At 35.8% G+C, this 27740-nt stretch overlaps 1 protein-coding gene across 2 annotated transcripts in view; it reads right to left on the bottom strand.

The window, feature by feature from the left end:
• Nucleotides 1-1015: 1015 nt before the first annotated feature.
• The window catches only part of OBI1 (ORC ubiquitin ligase 1), a 34835-nt gene continuing 8110 nt past the window's right edge, over nt 1016-27740 (bottom strand). For both annotated transcript variants that reach the window (XM_081130738.1, XM_081130737.1), the window contains exons 3-6: nt 26150-26241; nt 23577-23825; nt 19923-20011; nt 1016-2908 (exon numbers count right to left, since the gene is read on the bottom strand). In XM_081130738.1, coding sequence (XP_080986864.1) covers nt 1396-2908; nt 19923-20011; nt 23577-23825; nt 26150-26218 — 1920 coding nt within the window. In that variant the 5' untranslated portion in view covers nt 26219-26241 and the 3' untranslated portion in view covers nt 1016-1395. The remainder of the gene's footprint in view (nt 2909-19922; nt 20012-23576; nt 23826-26149; nt 26242-27740) is intronic.

Raw genomic sequence — 27740 nt, 5'->3', positions numbered from 1 at the left:
GTGTAAAAACTCATTTTAGTTCATAGGACTTTCACAAAAACAGGTACAGGCCAGATTTGGTCCATGGGTCATAGTTTGTAAACCTTTATATTATAAGATCCATTTAAAATGATGTTTGGTCTTTATAGGCTAATTCAATATCTGAGACAACATCAAGGATTACAGTGCATATGACATCCTTTATTCAATTCACATAGAAAAGCATGCAGTATTAATGTAAAATAGTATGGCATCAATGTAAAATGTTCAGTGCACATTAGCTAAACAAGTTATTAGCATATAAACCATTTTTAAAAGCTCAATTAGCCATACCAAACATGTTGAGAATATACTTTTTCAGAGCCTAAATTATAAATTGTGCTTTAGCTCACCTATTCTCACTCCAACACTCTTCATAAAAAAAAAAATTAAAAAAAATTGTCCTACTTAGAAGATATTCTATTAGCCTACTGAAACGTTTTTAAGTGAGAAAAACAGTGCAAGCGAGAACGCTACCATGCATAGAGTTTTTACAAAGAACAGTAACATGCAAACAAGAACTTGATTACTCCAAAAAAGCTTCCTTGGCAGATCCATATAAGGGGATCTAGAACTTGTTAGTGAGTGCTTTCACAACTATTTGGGATGAAGCATCTACCATGTTTAGGCTCTCTAAACCCAACTGTTCCATGCCTTCTCTCCAAAGTAGGCTCAATTTTTTATTTTCACTACGCACAAAAAGATGAACAAACAAAAGTTATCTGACATAAAACAAATAATCTTCACATAGAAATGTATTCTTTCATACTAGCAAAATGTTTTTACGAAAACTGAAAACACAATTTAAAAATGCAAACATACACATAAAACCTAAAAAAAAAGTAAATGAATATTGGTCCAAGGTTAGAGTGCTATTTCTTCACAATGGCCTTGCATAAAAGTTAGGCCACTGCTAGACATAAATAAAAGGGGGTAGGCAAAATAATGACTATCCCAGGAAAAGCTTTAAAGAAACTCAAATGTCTTATGAGCAGTGTGTAGACAACACTTACAGTTTTATTTAAGAAATCCTAGTTCTGAAGACAACTGAGGCTTATTAATAGGCCGTTGTATCTAACAGTTAAATCAAGATTCAAAACAAAATATAACCAAACCAGATACATATAATATTCATTAAAAGGAAACCCTCTGCCTACCTTCTGGTCAAAAAGATTCCCAAATGAAGGTGAAAAGGAACAAACTCTTCAAAATGAACAAAAGTATTCTGGGTATAGGATAATCTACCATTCTGACTTGACACTTGACTAAAGATTATCAATCCAAAATTGTACAGAACTTTTATGAGGGGAAAAAGGAAACTTAAAAAAACTTATATTCCTCTCAGGACAAACACATAAATGACACCTTTCCAATGAGTCAACTTTTAGTTGCTTTTGATGGGCTGGCATTGGAAAGGCTGCTCTGGATTTTTCTTTTTGTTGATTGATTCACATTTTTATTCTTCTTTTCAGGCACAAAAGAAGCAGACCAAGGAGACTGAAGGTGGTTAGGAAGACCGTGCATCTCTGAGGACATCTTAAACAAAGATGACCCAAACCTCTGATCTTCAAACAGCCGATGTGAACTGCTTAACAAAACACCCTGGGAAAACTCTGTCTGAAACAAACAGCTTGGAGGTTTGAGTTCATTAGTGCCTGAGTTAGAACTGGGATGGAGTGAAAAATCTTCACTCATTTCTTGGTCAGATGGAGAGAGGAGGAAAAAAGAAGTGGGTTTCCATTCATTTCCATTTTCTAACTGATCAGTAGTTAGAGAACCTTTGGAAAGGTTTGGCTTAGTTCTTTCTTCCAACTTATCTGTTTCCTCAAGAAATTCACTGCCTTGAGATGACTTTGATAACCCATCCAAATCCACTGACTTAAAACCGTTATTACAAGGGCTCTTGCTGTTGTCTGACTCAGACATCATAGAGTCCAGCTCAGAGATTTTGTCAAGGTAAGCTGCGTCCATTGAGGCTTCACTGGATGTTCTTGTCCGATTCATTTCAAAAGAGCGAATAGAAGTCAACCTCTTAGATAAACATGAGCCTGATTTCTCACTCAGTTTTGAAGAAATCTCCCCAACAGAATCTGCTATCGTGTTCCCCTCTGAGCTTTCAAAATCCAAGCTTTGAGCATAGCTTGTGGAACAACAATCCCAAAACCCTGTCTTTGGGGACGTAAAACATTCTGATTTCTTTTCATTTTCACTTTTGTCATCTTCTGAAGAATCTTTATTACAAACATTTGTAGAATCACAAAAATCATCAAACACCAATTTTCTGAGATGGTTTGAGTGCTTTTTGGAACTTCCTGCTTTGACCACAGAGCTGTCTCTGTTTTCTGGAGTACTGAGCTGAAGACAACTAAGGGACAAAGGAGTACAAGGAGCTGGAAGATCATAAAGTTCATCTTTGTAGGGTGCACTATCACTTGGCTTATTACCCCATTCTCTTTCCAAATAAGTATCCATACTTGCATCTGTCACACCTAACATTATTTCCACCTGTTTTTGATATAGATCTTTGTTCTTAGAACAATTTAGTTCTGTTTTGCTGGTGCTTTCCTGCCGGGCAGAACTGTTAGAAGGCTGTGCCAGGTGAGAACTCGGGGTCGATGAGCCAAGCTGCTTTCTGGCACCATCACCTTGATTCGCTGATGGCACATCCTCCTCGCTGCCTTTGTTCCCCTTGCCATCTGTAGAAAGTGCTCTCTGGCAAATGGAATTCATAGCTTCCTTCTCTTCACTTGAATTTTTTAGCTGTGCAATTTGAGATTCTAGTTCCTCTATATACTTATCACTTCGTTCCAGGGCTTTCTTGAGGCGACTGGTTTCACGTTCATACTGTTCTACTTTGGACTGAAGAGCAGCTACTGTAAACCGTCCAAACCTGCAAGGAATGGAAGGAGAGTTAACCTTACAGTTCAAGCTTTTTTCTTTCCTTTTCAAAGTTTAAGAGTGCCAACTGTCTCACCCCATTCTAACTTCACATAAAAGTTACTCAGGCCACTCAGTGAGAGGACGAAAACAATGCCAGATGCAGTATCTTCAAAAAGGGGGCTATGATAATAATGTCAAAGATTTAATAGAGTTTTTTGGTCAAATCAGACTAGTGTAGTGGTAACAGAGAGGCAGGAACTCACTGAAGATTTCCCCTCCAAGAACTAGTTCTATCAATTCAGCTCATATATGCATGAAGAGTTATCCCCTAAAACAATGGGAAAGATTTATGATAACATTTGAACAGTGGTCCACATCTTGAAATATTTACATTCAATCATTTTCCTATCGTACAGCAGTGTTTTATAATACATTTCTCATACAATGTCACCTTGTCAAACATAAAATGCCAATTTGAAATTCAGAAATCTTAGCAGTCCCAGCAGGGATGATTTTAAATACTTATTTGGATCCTTTCAATTATAGCCACCCTTGATCTGAAGCTTTTACTTGGCCTTTCTGAACACTGGGCTTTAACTCATTTCAGTTCTACTTATTTTTGGCATTTTACAATTATGTGAAACATCAATCTCATTTCCTCCAACTTTGAAATATAAAGTCAGTGCTTGTGGTTCCAATATATTACACATAAAAACATTTTCACATTTTCTGAAAAGGAACATTTTGGAGAGTAATTGAAAAAGAACACATCAAAAATTCGCTCCTTTTACTTGGGATTATCTTGTTTTCAATGTTCCCTTATGAATGGGTATTGGGTTCAGCTCAGAACAATTTTTGAGCACCTAGTATGGACTGGTGGTATATTTGGAGCTAGGGATACAAAGATAAACAGACTGTCCTAGCTTTAAGGGACATAAAATGTCTACCTTACATTCCATCTGGCCAAGAAGGAAAATTCTATCTTTCAAAAAACTGCTTCTATGAGCCAATAAATGTAGGCCTTATATTTTAACCCTATAAAAAACAACTTCTCTCTACAAAAGTTCTTTCCTTCATTATTGCTTTGATTAATTAAATATTGAACCATGAAGAATTCAGGCGTTGTCCCTTTGGAGGAAGGTACTTGGGAAGGTGACTTATTATAATTGTTTTTATCTATGGGTTTATTTTTTTCCCTAATAATAGAAATAATTATAATTAATAAAATGTACTAAGTATTTAAAAAAACTATAAAAGAGAAGGAACCAACAGTAACTGCATCTCTTAGAGTCACCACTATATGCTCTATGACTCCCACTCAATGCCTATCACGTCCCCCTAAATTGTAGCTCAATTCACTTTCCAGCTTATCCATGATATGATCCTGGCTCTTGTCACTAAGAGAAAAAAGCAGGGGCAAAGGTAAATATAGATTCATAAAATCTCAAGGTTATAAAGGGTCTTAAAAGACTTGTTGCCAAATATTGATCTACTCACTGCAATTAGCTGAACTCTCAGAAAGAGTATACTCCCTTCAACCTCTAAAAAGTAAAGCAAAACACCATAGGTATAACAAAAACAAAAGCAACTACAATAACAAGCCTCCCTGTTTTAAAGACAAAGTTTACCACTATGAGTATTTGGTTAAATGAAAGATGGAAGTGTTTCCTCTTTATTAAAACATTTTGGTTTATAAATGTATCTGAGAGAACTGTAGTTTCTGTAAGAGAATTTTAAAAAGTGAACAAAGATCTTTAATGCATTCAGCAAACTATGAGCTCTTTATTGTAACTACTCTGGCATACTCAAATAACCCATGTTATTTTTAAATGGAAAAACTGTGTAGCATGTTTATTTAATGCACACAGCAAAAGTGACAGCCTTAAATTTGATTACCACGATATAATTTGGCGTTTTTTTTAAGTGCAATTTTTATAATAAGGACATTCTCAGAGGAAAAATATCAAATGATTTAAAATCAAATACCGCTATTAAATAGTAAGTCTGTTACAAAAGGGATGTCCTTGGGAGGCTTACATAAGGAAAGACTACTGACAAATAAGGAACATTCTCAAAATATTTGAAGCTTCTAATTCCAGGCTTTAGCCTAGAACTTCAAACATAATGTCATTGTAAGATGCTATATTTGCCCATGTGTGTGGTTTTTTAAAAATTTGTCTTTTTTTTCTTTTTCTTTTTTCAGAGAAAAAGAGAGAGAAAGGGAGGGAAGGAGGAAGGGAGAGGGAGAGAGAGAGAGAAAAACATCAATTTCTTGTTCCATTTATTTATGCACTCACTGGATGATTCTTATATGTGCCCTGACCAGGGATTGAACCCACAACCTTGGTGTATCCAGACGATGCCCTAACCAACTAAGCTACCAGGACAGGGCTGCCCCTACATGTTTTTAAAAGAAGTTAAGAAATAGTTCTGAGTTGAAGTCAAAATGATAGCCCTAACCATATTTTTTGTGTTACTTCCAAAAGAAAGCTAAAGTGCCACGAAAACTAACAACAAAGGCCAACTAAGGAGCACATATGAGAACAAGCAAGCAGAAGTCACTGATGGAGTTGACTGTTTCCTAAAAGGTCATTGCCCTCAATTCCCCAAAGTTCCATTTCAATACTTTACAAGTCTATAATACTCTGAGTGATCAGACCATTTTACCATGCTAGTAAGGTACCTATGCTGATGGGCAAATGAACAGAAATGCATAGTGAAAGCCATGGAACTAACAAATAAATCAATCCATGTAATTTATTTGTTTTCTGTCTCTTCCCCATTAGAGGATAAGCTCCAGGAAAGCAAGGAGTTTGACCATCTTATATTTACTGCTAGCTCCCTAGAACAATCCTTCATTAAATATTTCTTGAATGAATGTTATTTTCTTATTTTAAGACATATCAACACCTACATCAAGGCAGGGCCAACACAACAAGATAAGCCAAAGGTCCTTGGGCCTCTTTTACATGTAAGTATTATGAGTCACTGTATTACTAAACTAAATGTTTCATACATTTGACTGTTGTTTTTCACTGACACCAATGAAAGCAGCAGAGTATGACATATGCACAGTATAGTTTTTCTTTTTCCACTATAGGCTTGCCATTCTACAATGCTCCATCCCACTAAAAAATCTTCCACTTTCATCTTAGCAAAAGAATGAAAACAGATAAGACTTTTGACATAGGTATTAGGAATTTTAGCTTATCCTAAATACCTATATTAAATTTGGCAAAGAGCAATTTACTTGATCAAATAGAAATAACAATTAGGAATGCATATATGATGCTAAACTTCCAAGGAAGAAAACAATGAGGATGAGAGCTTATTTAACTTTGGGTTTTAATACTCTCTTATTCACACTAATTCCAGATATTTCCAGAGTACATGTCATTAAATGAATCAATGCCAAGGCAAGCCGGAGGGATTTCTAACATCATTTACCATACTTCCTTTTCCTGAGCAAATTTCAAAATGGAGTATTTTCATAAACATTCCATTAGAGACCAAAAGGCTTTGATTTTCAAAGTAGCAGTGATGGCCAAAGGCTTCATTATGTTAGAGAAAACATCGTATAGCAGAATGGGAGCTGCAACTGATATCCGAAGTTTGTTCTGCAAGAATCCAGGAGAAGCTTAAAGGATTTTTCATCTTGCAATGTTAACTGAAGTGTACATTCTGGTTGAGGGCTCCCCTTGTTCTAAAAGCTACAGAAGTATAAGACTGTTCCTGTCCCTACTAGAAGTAAGAGAACTGAAAGTCCTATTGGTTTCACCTGTGAGGTATTGTAACTATTTCAAGGGCATCTCCAACAAAGAAAATTTCCCAAGACCACATTTACTTATAGCCTATCACACAGGAGGAACGGAATATGTTTGAAGGGGGTCAGAAGAAAGCAAATGTAGTAAAAGAATAAATGCCAGAACTGAGTATCAAAAGAACAAACATCTAGTGCTACACTGTCATTAACTAGTTGTGAAAATGAGGAATTTATTTGGCCTCTCTAGTTCTCAAAGGCATCCCCAACAAAAGGAAAAAACACAAGTGCAGTGGGTTGCTGAGACCGCCAAACTTCAGAAACATCATTTTTTAGGGACAAGGGGGACACTGGCAAAGTGAGCCCACCTGCTTCCCCTGCACTTTTGATTTTATATCTTTTCCTTACTTACAAGCTAAAGTAATTGTGAAACAAAGTGAAAGAAATCTTTGGTTTTGTACCAGCTTTGTGATTTAGCCTAATAGATTTTCAGTGCTGATGTCCTTGCTGTACATGGTTCTGATATGCATAAATTTCAGTTGGCACAGTTTAATTAAATAACACCCACCACTTGACAACATGGTCCAAATTAAAGTAAAATCTTCACTGCTAGCTTTTCGGTTTACAAAACACTATATAAATGCCAGATGTGGATTAGGCTCAGTGACCAATCAGGTCACTTCTTTCAAAGCCGGAAAGTGACTGGTCACTGTGATCTGTTATTCAGTTCACACACAGACAATAAAACATGCAGTTGTGCTGCCACGTGACATTTTACAAAAATGGATAATCAAAAGAACAGAAAGTGTAGCAAAGAAGTGAAAAGTGATTAATGCTAAAAGTTAAATTAGAATCAAATGTAAACATAGTTATAGAACAGCTGATCATGAGAATGTTGAACCTGTCACCATTCAAGAGCCCTTAGACATGCTAGAGGAACTTGGGAGAGGCAAACTTACTGACATAACTGAGAAAAGTGGTTGTGACGACAAAAGGATAAAGATGTCTAGAGGAAGTGACAGGATGGCAAAAAACTTTACATTAAAGCAACATGGAGATATTTCATGACATTGAAAGCACAAAGGATAAAATGTGGAGTATGACAGTTCGTTAAGGAGTTAGAAAGGATGCCTCATATATAAGTTATACCAGAGAGCGGCAAGCACTATTGAGATTATTCTCCGTCTTTATTGATCTTAGAGAGAAGGGAAGGGAGAGAGAGAGAGAAACATCAATCGGCTACCTCCTGCACAACCCCAGTGTCCCCTACTGGGGATGGAGCCCGAAACCCGTGCATGTGCGCTGGCCGGGAATTAAACCCTGACCTCCTGGTTCATGGGTTGACACTCAACCACTGAGCCACACCAGTCGGGCTCTCTGTAACTTTTTTACAAAGAAATAAACATTAGCTTACTAAATAAATATTAGTGTTACTATTTTTTCACTTCCATATACATTTATAACTATTTTGACAAAAATTGTTAAAGGTTATAAAAACAATTAGATTTTTCCTATTGATTATTAAGATTGATTTGCATGATTTTAGCTTGAAATATTTTTATGGACCTATACAAGGGTGCAAAGTGTGGATTACCAATATCAGTATATGTGTTGCCAACGCGAGCACAGTAAAACCAAGTAAACGTCTGTGAGTCTCAAGTATTTTTTTAAAAAATTGCCACACTTACCCTAAGAAAGAATGACCCATTCACAGAGTGGGATTTTATTGTAGAGTTGCCTGTCTGCATAGCTGCAGTTGCCTATCTTCTCATTCTCTGACTTTCAGAAATATTTGGAAAGTATCTTCTTTATTTTAAACATGGAAAAGAGATAGTTTCAGAGGGAAAAACTTTCCATTGTTCTTTTCCCTTTCCTAAGAATTTTATCCTAAAGCAGAATCCACCAGTTAGAGATTCTTTAAATCTGCAAACTCCTCTTTTTGATTACACCTAACTTAAGTGAGTAGCTTGTTAAATGAGCTCTTCAGGAACCTGCATTTTGACAGAAATGGGAAGAAACAGGAGAGGTCCCAATGCTGTTTTCTGCCTTGTGTGTTGTGTACACAGTGAATAGGGGGGCATATTTTAGGGAAAGAGGACAGAGAGGACTAGGACTGTAGGGAGTTCAAAAATGTATTCGGTGGTGGGGGCCTTTCTCTCTCACCTTCTTCCAAAGAGTTGTTTGTGCATTACCCACATCTAATTCATCCTTGTGCATGTGTCAGGGAGGCAGGATGCATCTGTCTTTAAACTATTAGAGAACTTTTAAGAAGTGGCCTACACATTTTTATCCACTGCTGAGCTATATGCCTTGCCAGTATTTCTTCAAGAGAGTTTTCTCCTTTTAAAATTAAGAATTCAGTTACGAAAATGCTACATTCCTAGAGAACCTGTTAATCATAAATGCACTGCCTATAGCCAATCCTAGACACATAAATTGGTTCCACAAAAATAATATGAGGCATATTGAGAGTAGAAAGACACTCTTACATTCTTCTTTCCTGAAGAGGCAAGACAAAGTTTTTGTCCCCTGGTCTATAATGAAAAAATAAGGAAAGTGAATTTTGGGGATGGAACTTACCAAGAGTATGTGTGAAAATAAATCATTAACAGCAGTGTGACAACTATTGACAATGATGGTGACAGTAATAATAGCACCAGCCACAACTTACTGAATGTTTACTTACATCAAGTACATTGCCATATGCTTGATATATATCTTATTTTATTTAATCATCACGTAAACTTTATGAAGCAAAATCTGTTCTTATTTTAAAGATGAGAAATGAGAAGCTTTAAAAGATTGTCTCTTATTCAAGGTTATGCAGAAAGTGAGTGGCAGGAAAAGGATTTGAATTCAAGTCTGTCTGAATCCAAATACCATGTGTAAACCCATATGAAATGTATGAACATGAGATACCTTCTTAAGTAATATCAGCACCTGTTTATACTATGAAATAGTATAAAATGCAAGCTAGGTTTACTGAGCACAAAGTCTGTATACACAGTTAAGGGACTAGCATGTTGTAATATTTATTAATATATACATTTGCTAATAGAAACATGGAGAGAAAATAAAAAAAAACAAGATGTGGGAAAAAAAGATATGAATGCACAAAGTGGATATTTATCAAACACCAACTGTGCTTTAGACACAAGCTCAAGAATATTTTGAAACTTCCAAAGATCATTCTTTAAAGCAGCCTGGCAGGAAACTATAGCCTAGACAGAGCATTCTAGTAAATGCCAACCCAAAGAGGGTATCTATTTTAATCCGAGATATGAAGACTAAATTTGAACCAGAACTATGAACTAAAAGCTCCATCTTCAGTTTACTAAGTATAGGAAGTATATATGGTCACCTTGTCTACCTCACGCACAATCAGCAGGCATCTTCAAATACAAGGAATCAATGCTACTTATGTGAAATAAGCAAAAATTTAAATACAACATTTTAGGGCCTAAACATCACATAGGTACTTGTTTCAGGGTCTAATATTAAGGAATAAAAAAAATACAAGCTATGTTATGTTGCATCTTAGTTTAATCACAAAATACAAAGTGCTTCAATATTTTTAAGAATAAAAAAAAAACGCACTTTCCCCCTTAAAGGCAAAGGTCACATGTACAGTGGAAATAGACAAAGAATTGAGGTCCTTGGAGACATTCTTCCTTTACCTCCCAAAAGATCTGTTTAAAAGCTGAGGTAGAATTTGCTTTCACAAGCTTTCAAGTGGAGAGGAATTTAGAAATAGCTCATATTATTAACACAATTTTAAGGAAAGAATTGTATGTGTTTATTTTGTTAAAATAACTAGGCATTTGTAGTAAAAACTGTAGTGTTGAAAATTCTTGCTGATATACCTAGAAATTCTTAACAGAAACAACAGAAATGTTGGGCAGCATATGTAAACTGAAGAGGAACAGATTCCCCTTTGTGGTAAGTCTCCAAAAAGGGCTGGCCCATATATATATATTCATTGCCTGTGAAGGTGGGCTACTCTTTTACTGTGGAATAAATTCCATTCTATTTGATAAATATATTTCATTACAATTCTATGCAGAAGTGACCTAATTTTCTGTTCAAAGAGATCAGCCTTGATGTTTACATGACATCAATGCAATACTAATCTTTCATGGAAGGAGAGAACCTTAAGACATGCTAGTTCATATCTTTTTACAATTCTAAGAGGAATAAAGAATGTATGGTGGGTGGGGCAGGGTGGAATGGGTCAATGAGGAGAAAAAGAAACATCTGTAATATTTTGAACAATAAAAAATAAAAAAAGACTTCTCAAAAAAACACACAACTTACGCCTTTTCCCAAAATACAATATCCTTAACAACAACAACATCTTAACAGTGTAAAAGAGTGTAACTATTATTGAATGAAAAAAGCAAACTTTAAAATCTCTGGACTAGTAACTATCTATACATTTTTCACTACAGTTAAATCAATCTCTCTCAGCATGAGGAATAAAATAAAACAAAACAAAAAAACTGTGATCTAGCCATCCTGTAATTATTACTGAGATAACAGTTATTGAAGACTAATGTATGCTGAGGGGCTATGAGGAAGGAAAACAAAAGGAGTAGAAGACATCATCCTTGTTCTCCCAGAGTTCATAATCTTCCTGACAAGCTTATTGCTTAGTCATTAGCATGCACTGCAGGCTCCTAAAATATCTTATCAATACAATAAAGACAAGTTGACAGAAAACTGCAGTAACTGTCCATCCCCAATTAGCTGAATATACAGAGAAGGGCCCCTCAGGCAGCTGAGGGTCCTGAGCACACCAGGCTGTCACAGTCTGGCCCCAGGGTATCATCAGGCTCCCCTGACAGTCTACAAGTTCCCCTTCCGGGAAAACCAAAGGGCAAGCAGAATCACTCATTGGATCAGGCTGGGGTCAAATACTAGGAATCATGGCGTTTGTCAGAGCAGAATCATGAGAAACAAAAAAGGCCAGAACAGGTCAAGAAGGGACAACAGCCAAGGCCAGCACCAGAAGTGCTGCTGAAAAAGCCAAAAGCCAGGAGTAGTGACAGTGATACGGGCATATCTTAAAACACAGTTCAGGAAGAAGAGATCTGTGAACAGGAAGGGGCCACAGCTCAGAGTCAGCGTGGAGACAGATTAGGGCAGAAAAATCCAGTTCAAGAAAGGAGACTCAGACAAGAAACCTTATCCAGGAGCCAGGCAAGCCCTAACATCGCTTCCTCTTTTCCCTTTCTAACTCCCAATCTCTAGTACAGTTTAGGAAACTTCAGGAAATCCCTCTGTTCTCCTCATTTGGAGAATGCCAGGAATCTGATTTATTGCCCTCTTAAAATAAACTCTTTGTACTTTAAGTTTCAAGAAAGCTCAAATCTTAATTCCTTGGTCAGTTCCCTCCAAGGGGCAGTATATAGTATTAGAGTATAAGGACTCCTTCCTTCTGCCAGGCCCCAGAGAAGGCACATCTATGCACACACATGTATTTTATATGTATACACATATGGATGTATTTAAAAAAATATGTCTTAACTCCAAGGAGCTGACAGATTAACTGGGTGTTACAGTCATGGAACTGGTCAGCATACAATGGGATCTTTAAAACAATGCATAGAACAACAAGGGGAAGAACAAGAGGAATGTGTTTCCTCTGTCTAGGGAAATCATAGAGGGCCTCACAGAAAGGGACAACTGGGCTAGATGAATGGGTAGAAATTAACCTACCCATCAAAGAATGGGTAGGAGTTAACCAAGCAGAATAAAAAGGAGAAGCTGATGGGGAGGACCAAGGAAGGCTAAGGAAAAGGCATGGGCAAATGTACAAAGACATGGCACAACATGGCAAATCTGGGCCCAGTGAGAAACTGAGCATGGCCAAAGCTGAGTACAAGAAGGGAGAGGCTTGCCCAGCCGGGCGTGGCTCAGTGGTTGAGCGTCGACCTAGGATCCAGGAGATCGGGGTTCGATTCCCGGTCAGGGCACATGCCCGGGTTGCAGGCTCGATCAATGACTCTCTCATCATTGATGTTTCTCTCTCTCTCCCTCTCCTTTCCTCTCTCTGAAATCAATAAAGATATATTTAAAAAAAAAAATTAAAAAAGGGAGAGGCTGGAGAGGAGACAAAAAGGCTAAGCGGAGGTCATATTGGTAAGAAGTTAGTCTCACATACTATACTAAGAAATTTGGGTTTTAATTTGTGGGCTGTGGGGAATCACCAAAGGTTATTAAGCAGGGGAGATGATCAAATTTAAATTTTAGACTTCAGGCAACAATAAAGCAGATGCTCGAGGGTTCAGAGTGGAAAAGAAGAGCAAGCAGTGAGAAGGTTGTTAAAATGGGGTAAGCAAGAAATCATGTGGATCTAAACTAATGGGAATGAGAAGAAGATGGATTACAAAGGCACTTAAGAGGTAGGATAGATAGAATATGCTTGACAATTAGGTGGGGGACGAGGAGAGGGGTGGAAAAACAGGAAAACTGGAGTTTTTATCTTAGGTAACCAGATGAGTAGTAAAGTCATTAAAGAAAATAGGAGCAAAGCAAGAGGATAAACAACCTTGGTGGGATAGATAATGAATACAATTATTCACACACACACACACCTCTATCAGTTCTTTGTGCTATATATTGTGCCAAAGATATAAAATTATTTCCTTTAATTCCTGTAATACCAAATTATCCACATTTTACAAAAAGAAAATGATGACTCTAAGAGGTTAAGTATTTTATTGAATTTTTTAATCTATTATTTAATTATTCAACAAATATTTATCAGGTGCCTTTCAGGTCCTGGGGTTTTGTAAATGAAGGAAATGGCAGCTAGGTCCTTACCCTGGTGGAGCTTAAAGTTTAGAATGGAGGAGGCAGACAACAAATAGGTCAAGCAATTAAACAAACAAGATAATTTCAGACAGTGATAAGGGTGAAGAAGACAATAGTACTAGAACACTGTCTGAGCGTTAATCATGAGCTCTAAGTGCATTTCAAGTTTTAATTCAGTTAACCCTTACTATAACTAGGTAGGTACTACTGGCCCCATTTCACAGAAGACAAAAACTGAAATACAGAAAAGTTAAATATCTTCCCCCAAGTCACAGAGCTAGCAGGTAAACAAAACCAGAGTTCAGTCCTAGGGAGCCTGGCTCCGGAGCTCATAATCACACACTATACTGCTTCCCACACCATGATTTTATTACTATGGTATCACTCTAAGACTAGGGAAGTAGAAGCTGCTGAAAGAGAGGGCTGCTTTTGACTGAATGATCAGGAAAGCCTCTCTGAATCTAATGACAGAGGAGAGAGCCACATAAAGATCTGGAAGCAGAACATTGTAAGCAGAGGAAAAAAAGTCCAGCATATTGTAGAAACAGAAAGCTATTATGGTTGGAACAGGATGTGTTGGGGAAATGAGAATAAGATAAAGTGAAACAGGTAAGCGTAGACTAGCTTGTAAAGATCTGAATTTTATTTTAGGAAAACACTGGATAGTTTTAGGTAGGAGATTTAAATAATTTGAGTTATACTTTATAAAAAGACAATTTTGAGTATGGTGAAAATGAACTGAGTAGGGAAGAAGGGGCAAACTGAAAGCAGGGAAACCAATCCAAGTAGTTTGTCTCCAGAGCTAAGCATTTACGGTAGTCCCCTCTTATCCATGTGGGATACGTTCCAAGACCCCCAGTGGATGCCTGAAACCGCAGACTGTATTAAATCCTGTATATACTATGTTTTTCCCATACATACATACTTATGATAAAGTTTATTTTATAAATTAGGCACAGTAAGAGATTAGCAATAACTACTAATAAAATGAATCAATTATAACAATATATTGTAATAAAATGTATGTGAATGGCTTTGGGGCCATTATGAAGTAAAATAAGGGTTACCTGAATGTAAGCATTGTCATACTGTCAGTAGATCTGATAACTGAGACGGCTACTAAGTGACTATGGAGATACACTGGACAAAGGGAGGATTCATATCTCAGGCAGGAGGAAGTGGAACAGCATGAGATTTCATCATGATACCAAGAAAAGTATGAAATTTAAAACTCATGAATTGTTTATTTCTGGAACTTTTCATTTAATATTTTTGGATCGCTGTTGACCGTGGGGGTAATGAAAACTGTGGAAAATGAAACCACAGAAAGCAAAACTGTGGATAAGAGGGGACTACCAAAGAGTCATTGCCACTTAACGATGGAGATATTCTGAGAAACGCATCATTAGGTGATTTCATCCTTGTGGAAACATTATAGAGTGCACTTACACAAACTAGATGGTACAGCCCACTACTGTAATCGCGTGTGCTATACTTTTATACAACTTACAGAACAGTAGGTTTGTTTACACTAGTATCACCACAAATACCAGTAATGTATTACCACTATAATCTTACAATAGCTAGGACATCATTAGGCACTAGGAATCTTTCAGTTTCATTATAATCTTACGGGACCACTGTTGTATATGTGGTCCAACGCTGACTGAAACGTTATGTAGCATATGACTGTATTTAACCTCTTTGCTCTAAATTTAAGGTATAGGATTTCTGGTGAAGGTATAAAGTAGACGGATAGAAACAAGAATCCACAGTTCAGGAGAAAAGATGAGGTCAAAGATTTAAATTTTCTTTTGTTATCCCTCACATACAGGTAGATATTATTATTAAAGCCATGGGAATAGATGAGATGACTCAAGGAACACAAATTCAGCAAAAAGGGAAGAAAGCAGACTGTAATCTGTGAAGTCTATTCATTCCTCTTTAGAGGACTTCTTTTCCTTTACTAAAAACAGGAAATACTGCTCACTGTCCAGAGAGTATCTGGAGCCTTTATCTTCCCTCAGGAGCTGGGGAATGGGTGAAGAAGATTGGTTCATAATGACAGTCTCGGGGTTGCTGTGCAATAAAAGAGCTGCTGCATGCAAGGAGTCATTATCAAACCCATAGATCTCACTAAAGACACAATGACAAGAACATAACAATCCTGAACCCGTATTTATAGAAAGTAAGCCATTAATCCAGTTATAACCAAGTTTGATATAAATGACCTGTGAAGTTTTATATATGGAGCTTCATACCCTATGCTATTAAGGTGAGTTAATAGCTGAGTGCAAGAATAGCTGCTTTGCTAAAGCCTCATAATAGCTGGCAACATGGCACAAACCCTGCTTAGCATGCCTAGAGCATAAAAATGGCACAACTAAACACAGATAACTCTGAGAGAGGACATGTAACTTTTATATGCTTTACAAGTATATTCTTCATACCCCTTCAAGCTAAAAAATCACTAAGGAACTCCTAACTCTATCAAGGACAAATATATCCACATTTCCTGGCACGGTTTAGGACTAGTAATTGAAGCCAAGGGAATTTAGGGATACAAGAAATGCAATACTTTTAGTCTTCCCTTCAGCTTCTCATCATTCGTGTTGTTTCTTACCATGTGAAGTTGTGACACTCTTGGCATTCCCCACTAAATAGGAGACCGAGAATACGTTTTTCTGCTTAAAGTACAGAGTGGTGGATGCAGCGGAGTCATGCTAACTAGTTATTTACTAGGGTAATGATGGTCACAATGGACAGATGTGTAAATTACATAAAGGACTTCTGCTCTGATGAGTTTGAGAGGGATGCCACCATCTTTCTTGAGCATCATGTCTGGCAGCTACTAGAGAGAAGGGACTGGAGCTGAAGGGACCACACAGTGCTCCCTATCAGCTCAAGCTGTTTTCTCTGGCCCAAAATGTTCTCCTCCTCACTGAACTCTCCATCCTTCAAAGATGGACTCATGTCCTACTTCTTTGATAAAGATGCTCATTTCTACAACCCACCTGCCATTCTCTACACTTATATTGCTGTTTCTGCTATTTGGCTTAGTATCTGCTTAGATTTTATTTTTTCATATATTTTTGCCTCTTGCCTTCATTAGACTGAGCTTCCTGGAAGCAGGGACCATGTTTTGTTTATTTTAATTTTTTATTGTAAAAATGTTTAGGCATTCATAGAAGTACAGAGAACTACATAATAAATCCCCATATGTATACTCATCATTCACTTTGAACAATTATCAAGATTTTGCCTCATTTCCTACACACACACATATCTAAATCCTTTTTTTGTTAAAATGTTCTGCAGTACATCTTTTAGTATGCATTTTTTTTAAAAAATGGACATTTTCTTAAGTAACCACAATACCTAAACAAAATTAACAGTAATTTCTTGGTATCATCTAATATCTAGTTCATATTCAGATTTACCTAAATGCCTTCTGACATTTGTTTTGTTATTAATCAATATTCAAACAAGATCCACAGACAGTTGACCCTTGAACAACACAGGGGTTAGGAGTGCTGACTCTCCAGGGCAGTCTAAAATCTTCGGGTGCTCAAGTACCTTAAATAACATTTGACTCCCCCAAAACTTACTTGTAGCCATGCCTAGGGATCTGTGGGGAATTGGCTCCTTATATAAAATGATGTAGAACAATGCATACACTCAGCCCTTCTCACCCACAGATTCTCAACTGCAGATAAAAAATGCTGTTTTTGATTTGCAGTTGGCTAAATCCACAGATGCAAAACCCCAGGTATATGGAGGGCCAACTGTATATTTACTGAAAAAAATCCACATATAAGTGGATCCATGCAGTTCAAACCCGTGTTGTTCAAGAGTCAACTGCTGCACATTTGGTTCTCTGTCTGTTAGTTCTCTTTTACTGTAAAGCAGCCCCCCCCACCACCACCATTTTGCCAATGATTTAATGAAGAAACCTAGTCATTTTTCCTATTAAGTGTACCACATTCTGGATCTGCGTGTCCTGTTCCTCAGAGTCCCAGGGGTTATATATTTCATTCATTTACTCAACAAATATATAGTAGAAGTAGAATATGAGCCGGAACTCTACAAAATGCAATGGCTACAACAGTGAATATAACTGTAGTACTGGCTCAAACAGAAGAAAGCCACAAAACAAATAATTACACAAAACATTAATTTCAGCAATTGTGATATATGCTAGGAAGGGAAAGTAGGAGGTAGTAAGAGAAATTATAGCAAGTAAACCTAACCTACTTTAGGGGTCATGAAGAGTATCCTTCTAAGAAAAGGGAGACCAGAGCTCTCTCTCTGACATGTAAAGACATAGGGAGAAGGTGACTCCCCATCCATAGCAGTTTGTCCAAGCTGACAAATAGGCCTTCCTAGTTTTTTTCCTCTCCAGTTTAAATTTTAAAGTTCTTCCAAATGATTTGTAGAATATATCTGCATAACTTGAAGGATACTTCAGAAACCAAGGCCATGTGTACAAAAAGCATTCCTTGGCATCTAACCAAGTAGACAAGATAAAATAATTGGTCAAGGTGCTTCCTAATCAAGGGAACAAAATGGAACGGATGTTTTTTATTTGCTTGCATGTACTTTTAAACTCTTGAATTTTCATATTCTTTTCAACACAAATAGAAGCTCTCCTCAGGTGAACCAGATCTGGGTATTTTCAGCTGTGGTCAGCTTCTCTCTGAATTTCACTAGGGTTTGGTGATGCAGAGTAAACAAGGCTATAAATCAAATGCAATGCATTTAATACCTCAATGCATTGCAAATTGATTTGGAATAGGGGTCAGTTCAAATTGTTTTTAAGTGAAACTAGCCCCTTACCCTGCCTGAAAGGAAGAAATGGAAGTTAAAGATAGCAAATCCAAAGTTATATGGGATTCAGAAATGTGGTTTCTTGTTAGAAAAGAGGTTAGGTTTCTTCAGGTGAGATTCTTCAGTTACTTATCAGGCTGGAGCCATGGATATTTAAAAACACACATCCTGGTGGCTGGCAATAAATCTGAAATCTGGTGGGCAACCTTTCAAGAAATAAAAGCTACAAACAAAATAGCTTTAGTTCCATTCAGCATGCTGTGGGAAATGGCTAATGGACAAGAATTACTATGACTGGCAAGGCGAGCTGCCAATAAATGAGAGAAGCAGAGATTCAAAACCACCACATAACAGCAACACTTCCTAAGCTTATTTCACTAATTTGTCAAAGTAGGACATTATCTGAAGTGAAAGCAAAATGAGGTTGGAGAGCACAGGGGAAGGAACTATTTAAAAGTAAAAGCCATGTTTCTTTTCTATTGGTTAGTTATCTCTGTTTTGAGCAATTACAGTCTATTTTACTTCTACCATTTTCTGATAACTACATTTTGTTTCAGTGAAGGCGATATTTTCTCCTTTTCAAATGACAAGGAGAAAGCTATTTCTGGTAGGAAAAATTTCCATTCTGCTTTGTCTTTTTCCGTGAAAAAGAAAGGAAGTCTCATGGTTGGTGGGAAGAAAGTGTGGGGCTTTCATATGACACCCCTTAGAGAGGGATGGGGGCCATATTTTCTTCTCACTTGTCATTTTTTTCCTAGAAAAAGAAAAACCTCAAGTGCTGTATTCCCCATCTTTTCTCCATCTTCAACTCTTTAAGTCTCAACTGTTTCTTATAATTTTAAAGAGACAAATTAGCTGTTAAGTGGGTGAATACTTGCAATCTCTGACATTTTAGAATAGAAAGAAAACTATACCATCACAATGGAAGAACGAATTCACTTAATTGTATAATTCAAATCAGTCCAAAATCCAATGATTAATGCCTTAAATTCTATTTCAGAATAGGCTTTTTAGTGTAATGAGTAGTGTAAAAGTGTAATGGTTTTCAGTGTAATGGAATAGAGGATGGACTCTGGGGCTGGACTACCTATTTGTTCAAATCCTATTTATACAACATACTAGCTGTGCAGATTTAGATAAAGTAATTTAATCTCTCTTTGCCTCTGTTTCCTCATTCACAAATGGAGGATAATATCAGTTTACATCATAGAATGTTGTATCTTGCGAAGAGAAGGCACTATATGAATGTAAACTATTGTTTAGATTATTTAAAAAAACTTCTAAAGGACATTATGTTAATCTCCCTACTTTTTGTTAGTTCTATTAAACAGTTATACGTAAAACCAAGTGCAAGTTCATTGGTTTTAGGTCACAAAACAACCCTCTTGCTAATCACATAAGGAAGAAAGATAAAAATGAAATCCTTTCTTCAAAATTAGCCTTAAATGAGACTAAGGTTTTACCAGTAACATAACTATACACTTGACTTTTAGAAGCAAGACATTCTACTTAAACCTACATGCTTCAATGAAAAGTCTAATGAAAAACACATGTGACAATAACAACTTATTCTAAAACATTTTCATAATCTGAAACATTGCTCTATGAACAAAATACATACTTCTGGGGTGATCTGTTATCAACTTCAGCCTTCAGTCGTAAATTCTCCCTCACCAGGCCACCATTTTCCAATTTTAGTTTTTTATTTGCCTTTAAAAAAGAGTTAAAAATAATTAGGTACAAGCTAAAATAAAAGTGCCTTGTAAAATTTATAGCAAGTGTCACCAGTATTTTTTAGAGTGATAATATCAGAAAACTGAATGCTGGAACATGGCCTTCAGAAACGTAAAATCACCACTGGGAATGACTTATGAAATTTTGAATACAACCAAGCATTTTAAATCTATATTCCGCAAGCACTTAGCAAATCTCCTATCCAGGGAAATAAACGGAGCTATGTTAGTTACAAGTCATTAAGGGAATATACTAATGGCATTTTTTTTTCTCCTTTTTCACATAACTGAGTATTCTAAGCATGGTAACATTATACCACATGTAATTATTTGCACAAATAATGCTAAGAGTTAATTCTTGAGCTATAAGATTGATTTTTGGTTGCTACTTAAAAATAGTTTTTTAGTGATAACACATCTAATATGATTAAACCACTTGCGTGCTTTCTTCAAAAGGCTTTCCTAAATGCCCTGGCTTACAATTTCTGAGACTTTCAAAACTGAGTTAATATTTTCTAATAAATTCTATGGATTCTCTTTTGATTAAAAAAAAAAAACACTCAAGTATGATTTTCTTTTTTGAATTCTATGATACCAGAAAATTACTTAACAAAATATTAATTGCTATTAAATCTAGAGGCTCAATATTGATTCTGGACAGCCTAAAAAGTAGTGCCTAGAGTTTACAGTTTTCTTAAAAATTACTCCCTTTAAATTCCCTAGTCATCGCACTTTTTAATCCCATAGAAAAATAAGATTCCCTAGAGTAGAAACCAATCTCACGAAGCTGGCAGGAGAAATTCTGTTAGCCTAGAACATTCACGTCCAAAGCGAACAGGTCACAAGAACTGTTGTCAACAAAAAGGTTTAAATTAAGACTTAAAAAACGGATTTTAAAAATTTGACCTGCCCGGCTGGGCATGGCTCAGCGGTTGAGCATCGGCCTAGGATCCAGGAGATCAGGGTTCGATTCCCGTCAGGGCACATGCCCGGGGTTGCGCGCTGGATCCCCAGTCAGGGGCACGCAGGAGGCAGCCAATCAATGACTCTCTCATCATTGATGTTTCTATCTCCCTCTTTCCCTCTCCCTTCCTCTCTCTGAAATCAATAAAGATATATTTAAATAAAAAAAAATTTGACCAATGTTTTTGACTAACTTCCAGAACTTCTGACTATATTACTTAGCCATCCACATACAAATACCTTAAAAGAATGACAAGAGAAGCAAGGCAGAGAACATTCTTTTGGGCACAAAGCCCAACTCTCTTAGATTCTCCCAGGTTCCTTTTGGACTCTGAGCACCTGCTTGTCTTGCTGGTTGTAAACCAACCAGGACTGTGGAGGGTTAATTCTTTAAGTGACTGATAAACACCATTACTGCCTCTCTGAAGATATAAGAAAGTCATTTACTTCCTCATAGACACAGACAATGAATTAAGCTCTCAAGCACAGCACCATAAGAGGAGGAGGCACTTAGTGAATGTTTTTGATGATGATGATAAGCTTAAATTAGAAACTCATTTGAGATTTCTTTTCTCCATCCCCTCTGTATTGTACCGCTATATTTCAAGGTCTCTCACCAGTCCTGTGGCTCTCTAATATTCTCTTTATGGGCTGGTTAGTTCCTCAAATATCAAGAGATATTTTCAAGTTCAGGAGGATTAGGAAGGTAAAGACTACGCAGGGCAGAGTTCTGCCCATCTGTTGCATCTAAAAGAGTAATGAAGTCTTCCTATTTTGTACTGTCAATACCGACTGGGTAATGATACTAGCCTCATAATGGTTCAAAACTCACTCTGTCCTGAAAACATCAGAAAAAAAGTCAATTTCACTCATTCTAAGTAGTCCTTTATTCTGAATCTTTTGTACTCCTGTATTTGATTTATAGTACATTATTATTTTGTATTTCACATTCAAGTTTGCCTCTGTAGTCCATATTTTTAAATTCATTTATACCCCAGTTTATTGCCTAGTACCAACTAACACCATCACTAGGCATCCAAAATGGCTTATTAAATATCCCAAATAATTCTGAGGTCTCAGGATAGCTTTGACTATTGAATTTAACATGTGGTCTTTTAAAAAGCAAAGAAAAACTGTGCTTTATGTACTTTTCTTTTACATATATCCCCCACACCACTCTCAGGAGCCCAGAGTAAAGTTTTCTTATCGAGCCTAATGCTCTAAGAAACAGTTATTGCCAAAAACTTAAATGATGTTTAAAAACTATAAAGGAGACCATAAAGAACTTACTGATGGCTCAAGAAGAGGACGGGAAGTTAAAGGGATATGATAGATCGATAAATACTGTTTAGTTTTCAGCTCTTTCCTTTTTGTGTCCTCTTCTTAGACAAATCAACATGCTAAAGTTGGCCACCAATACCAAAAAAACTACACACTTCCCCTAAACTTGTAATAAGCTCAGTGCAATTATGTCTGTAGTTTCTTTTTGTCTCTAAAAGCATAAACTCCCTCTTTCTCTTATCTGGACCTTTTCTGAGCCAAAACAGCATTTTTTGAGTGTGTGGTTTTGTGAAAATAGCTTAGTATTTACACTAAGTTGCAGATATTTCTCTGCTAATTAACCTAACTAAGGATCTGAGGGCGAGTATGTGGTAGTACTTAAAAATATCATATGGAGCTCATTAATGATTTTAGGAGATAGGATTTAGTAATTCAGCAAAATAACAGTATTTTAAGGGAATGCAGATAGGTCAAATGGATTGCTGTGGACCAGATACCACAAAACCATCTCCATTCAGTACACGACTCCACTGTGGATAAACTTGAAGTCAAGCTAAAGATGTCCCTTTGGCCAACAAAGCTCCACAGCACCTGATTATAATCTTTAGTGCTGGTTGCATGGATCTCATCTCCTTTCCTAAACTGGAAAATCCTAGAGGTTTGGCTTTTTCACCTATGCTTTCTCTATCTTATTGAATGGATGGAAAAATAATGGAAAAAAATGAACCCTCCTCATAAGGCACAATATTCTTTTGCATAAAGTAGTCTAAAGAGGCTACTCATAGCTCTCTTGGAATTGGTCATTAAGTCTTTAACTATTTACAATCTTAAATATCAGAGAATGGTAGTGCTAGAAAGGATATGGTCCAAGTGTTTCATTTTATAAGTAGGGAGATGGATATGTGTTTGTTTTTATGCATACAGGGCAGTCAGTGACGTAAGCCTAAAAATAGTTAAGGTAACCACAAAGAGGGGAAATAGAAACATATACTTTAAGTTGATGTCACTCTCCTACAAGATGCAAACTCATACAGAAGCACTACAGAGTCTCCAATTATAGTCACAAATGGAATCACCTGATATTTCTTGGCAGCTAATGACATTTAAGGAGAAAAACTTTTCCTATTGCTCATTCAGGGATTTTTGTCCTTTCCCCACAAATCACCTAAAGATGTGTCAAGATAATATGGCTATTTATACTTTTGAAGGTACTTACAATATTACAGAATTTAAAAAACAACTATAATAGAAATTTTAAAACTATATATATTAAAATTTTAAAAACAATCACAACTTACCTCCTTTAACTTATCCACATCATCTTTCACTTTTTCATAGATTTCATTAGCTGTTCTAAGTTTTTTCTTCCACTCTGCTACAGTCTCTGGGTCAATTTTACTTGGATTATCTGAAACTGGATGTTTGTCTTCATTTTGGTTGCCCTGAATCAAGGTTAAAGGATCTAGAATAGTCTTGATCTGTGACTCCAAGCTGAGATTTTTACTCTTAAGCTCTTCTACCTCTTTCTGCAGACAATCTATTTCATCCTGAAAAAGCATTGCATAACTATTAGGTAGACACAAGCACTAAGCACATATATATGCTAACCTGAGCCTATGTGTTTTTTTTATTTTATACAATACTCTCAACAATAAAATAAATTTTAAAAAATTTTATGCTCAGAATTCTGTAGATACAAGGATTCTTTACATATCAGAATAGTTTTGTAGGCAGAAAGTCACAAACAGTTGAAATTCTCAAAATGTGTTTCAACTCAGATAAAAACTGGCATTCCCACTGATTTCATTTAAATTCAATAATAGTTTGTAGTTTTAAAAAATAAAATGACAAATCTTTGATTCTATTTAAGATATCCAGGAAACAAAAGTCATATGAATTCAACAAGGAAGTAGATTCCTCAGAAGAAAATTCTAAGGCATGCTTAATTGCTTTATTAAGGGAAATTTAAAAATACAGTGTTGATGAAGGTGATTATAGTTTTGATTGATGTTTATATTGTTTCTTCTATAGTTGAAGTAGGTGTTGAAACCATATGCTACTTCCTTCCACTTTCCATTTCAGAATAATACCTGTAGCTAATTTTAACTTTCTATATTCTACTTCTTCAATAACCACTGTGACTATTCTAAGTATCTGTACAGTATTAGATTTCACCATCTGGAACTGCTTATTATTTTAAATCCAAATGTTAAACATTTGGGCTAGGATCCTTTTCTGTGATATCATTTATTCATCTAAAATAGGTACTCCTTCTTAAACTAAGACTGTGAGAAATTCTACTGTTAGAAAATAAACTCCAAGTAGCTCAATATGCCAGTGGTCTCCTAAAGGTATATTTGATTAGTACCTAAGTATGATAAATATTCATTAAGTATATAAGAACACATTTTAGAATTAACAATAGTACTATTTTAAATTACAATACATTTCATGTTAAATAGCATAATAAAATAAGAAAATCACTTTGTTTGAATTAATATATTAATGAATAAACAAATATAAGCAGAAAAACACATATATGAATGAACATTTATTCAGTCATTTCTTCATGCTCCACTTTATTTCAAAACAAATTTTGAGGCAGCTAAAGTAGTTTTCATGTATATAGTTTAACTTAAAGATATTTTGTATTAAAAGAAGAGATCAGCCAGGCTGGCATCACTCGGCCGTTGAGCATCAGCCTAAGATCCAGGAGACTGTGGTTTGATTCCCTGTCAGGGTTTCGGCTGGATCCCCAGCAGGGGGCATGCAGGAGGCAGCCAATCAATGACTCTCTCTCATCATTGATGTTTCTATCTCTCTCTCCCTTCCTTTCTCTGAAATCAATAAAAATATATTTTCTTAAAAAAGAGAGAGAGATCAGTAATACCCCCCCTTTAGTCAACATAAAAGAACAATTGGGCTTAATGTTTACTATTCAAAAGTCTATGTATTTCATTAGCAATGGAGCTAATTTGGAATAATTCCATCACCACGTCAAATCACTTTCACAGAAAGAAAACTACTACATGATCTCACTTGTATGTGGAATCTGAAAAAGTCAAATACATAAAAGCAGAGAGTTAAACCGTGGGGAGGTGAGAGAAGTGGGGAGATGGGTTAAAGGGTACAATGTTGCAATTATGTAGGATAAATAAATCTAGAGATCTAATATATGGCATGATAACTATATATAATAATACTGTGTTGTACACAGGCAATTTGCTGAGAGGGGATGGGCATATTAACTAGCTTGACTGATGTAATCATTTCACTATATATATATATATGTGTGTATATCAAAACATCATGTTGTGTACCTTAAACATATACAATTTTTATTTTTAAAAAACCACACTATTTTCACTATTTTATATGCAAAAAAAAAGAAAAAGGAATACCATACTTTAAGGCAAAAATGTCCTCGGTAGTTGACATAGGTATATTTACTTTACCAGAACTGATCAGGATTATAGTTATCTGAATTTATAGGCAGAAACAAAAACAGAATGAAGACTGCAGTCACTGATTACCAGAGCATTCATAACACCTTGTGGGGGCTGGAAGACTGACTTTTATAAGAGGGTTTCTCTTATGATCCAACTTCTTGAGAGAGCAAATACTTACAAAATGATGCGTCTGTTGAGAACAGATTTTTTAAATTAAAAGAAAAAAAGGAAATGCTTCTATCTGTTCCTTTCCTCCATTTAAAATAGGATAGGGAAAAGAATTTATCAAATAAAATATTTTTAAATTGTCATTTAAATAAGATTTCATTGGATGTTTACTCTAAGAAGTCCAGGGCCTGAGATAGCCCAGCTTTACCTTGAATTCAATGCTATCATCATTTTAAATTTTAATTATTATTTACCTCATATTCTTTGTGGAGTAACTCAAGTCTGGTTTTCCGAAGGTGCTTCCGGACTGTATGGCTTAGCATAGGTTCACTTTCACTTGTCCCTCCTAGGTGAAAAAAAACACACCTAACTTTTCATTCTAATTCAGGCAGAATAAAAATGAAAATGAACCCTTTTCTTACTGTTTTAGATAGTTCCCTAGCTTAATTTCTACTTATATACATACTTGAGGCTGCCACCTTGGTCTTTTCTCTATCTCAACCCTGAAAAAAGATAAGTATCAAATAACATCATAAGAAATCCTTCAGTAAAATATCATGTTGAGTTTACTTACCTATGTATCTTATTATAGTAAACTCACTAAAGGTAAATGATATGTTTTATTACCACATTTGAACTACTGCAAATTTTGAATACCAGACAATTCTTAAATAATGATAAAAGCAATGATTATATTCAACCAACAAATTATATATTACTTATATACTTAATATATAATTATAAATCTATATTATCTATATATCATAATATATAATATATACACATTATAATCTATATTATTATCATCTAAGCATTCATTCAAACAAACCTAATTACTGGTAACACACTAAAAAGATTAATGTGTCGTTTCACTGATTTTAACAACCTAGTTACAATGGATTATAAATCACAGCATTATTGTATGCCAATAATGACTCGTTACAAATACACTCAAAATGAATTCTTCCCAAGAGCTCTTCGCTTATGCTATCATTACCTTCTTTGTTCTTAGCATCATAATTGCAAAGGCTTTTACAGATGTCCTTTTTCAGGACATTCTATCCAAATGCAAGGATAAATGAACTATTTTACTTGGAAGAATTTATGAAATACCACTTAGATATGAATGAATGAAGGCAGGAGAAGGGTTAAACATTCAAATTATTTTAATCATCTAACCTCACATTTTGTAAGAAAAGATTTGACTCCTTGGTGAAGTTCAGTACAGGTAAAAAACTAGATGCAGAGAGGTTAACATTACAGTATGCAGCACAGCAGAAAGATATTCCTCTATCAGACTTCATCTAGGTATCCAAGGAAGAAACCTTGAAGCCATCTGTGATTCCTCCTTCAGATCTCTTAGTTTCAAAGTCCTACTAGTTCTTTTATTCTAGCACATATCTTCCTTTCCATTTCCATTGTGAAAATCTTATTTAAGTCTATTTTCACTAATTTGGGACTAACACGATGACTTCTTAAGGTTTCTAAAAGGTGTTTCCGATACATAGCTAATGACAGATTCACTTTCAATTTTTCCTGAAGCAAAACCAAATAAAAATCACTTAAATTTCTGCAATCTAAGAGAAATAACTTGTATGAGCAGAATAAAAATTCAACACTAAAAGAGTTCTTTAAATGTTTTAGTTTTCAAGGGTCTTCTAGTTCAAGTTTTATTCCTCCTCTTACCTGCAATAGTATGGAACTGAATGTTCTTTTTTACCCTTAATCCAGACTCACATTCCCTCTCACCTGGGCAAGAACCTCCTACCTGACTGTCTCACATCCTGTCTCTCCACTACAGTCCAACCTACAAATGATCAACTGAATAATTTTCTTTAAGCACTT

The sequence above is a fragment of the Miniopterus schreibersii genome (assembly GCF_964146895.1).
Source record: "Miniopterus schreibersii genome assembly, chromosome: 2".
NCBI lineage: Eukaryota > Metazoa > Chordata > Mammalia > Chiroptera > Miniopteridae > Miniopterus > Miniopterus schreibersii.
This window is presented reverse-complemented; position numbering and strand designations above follow the sequence as displayed.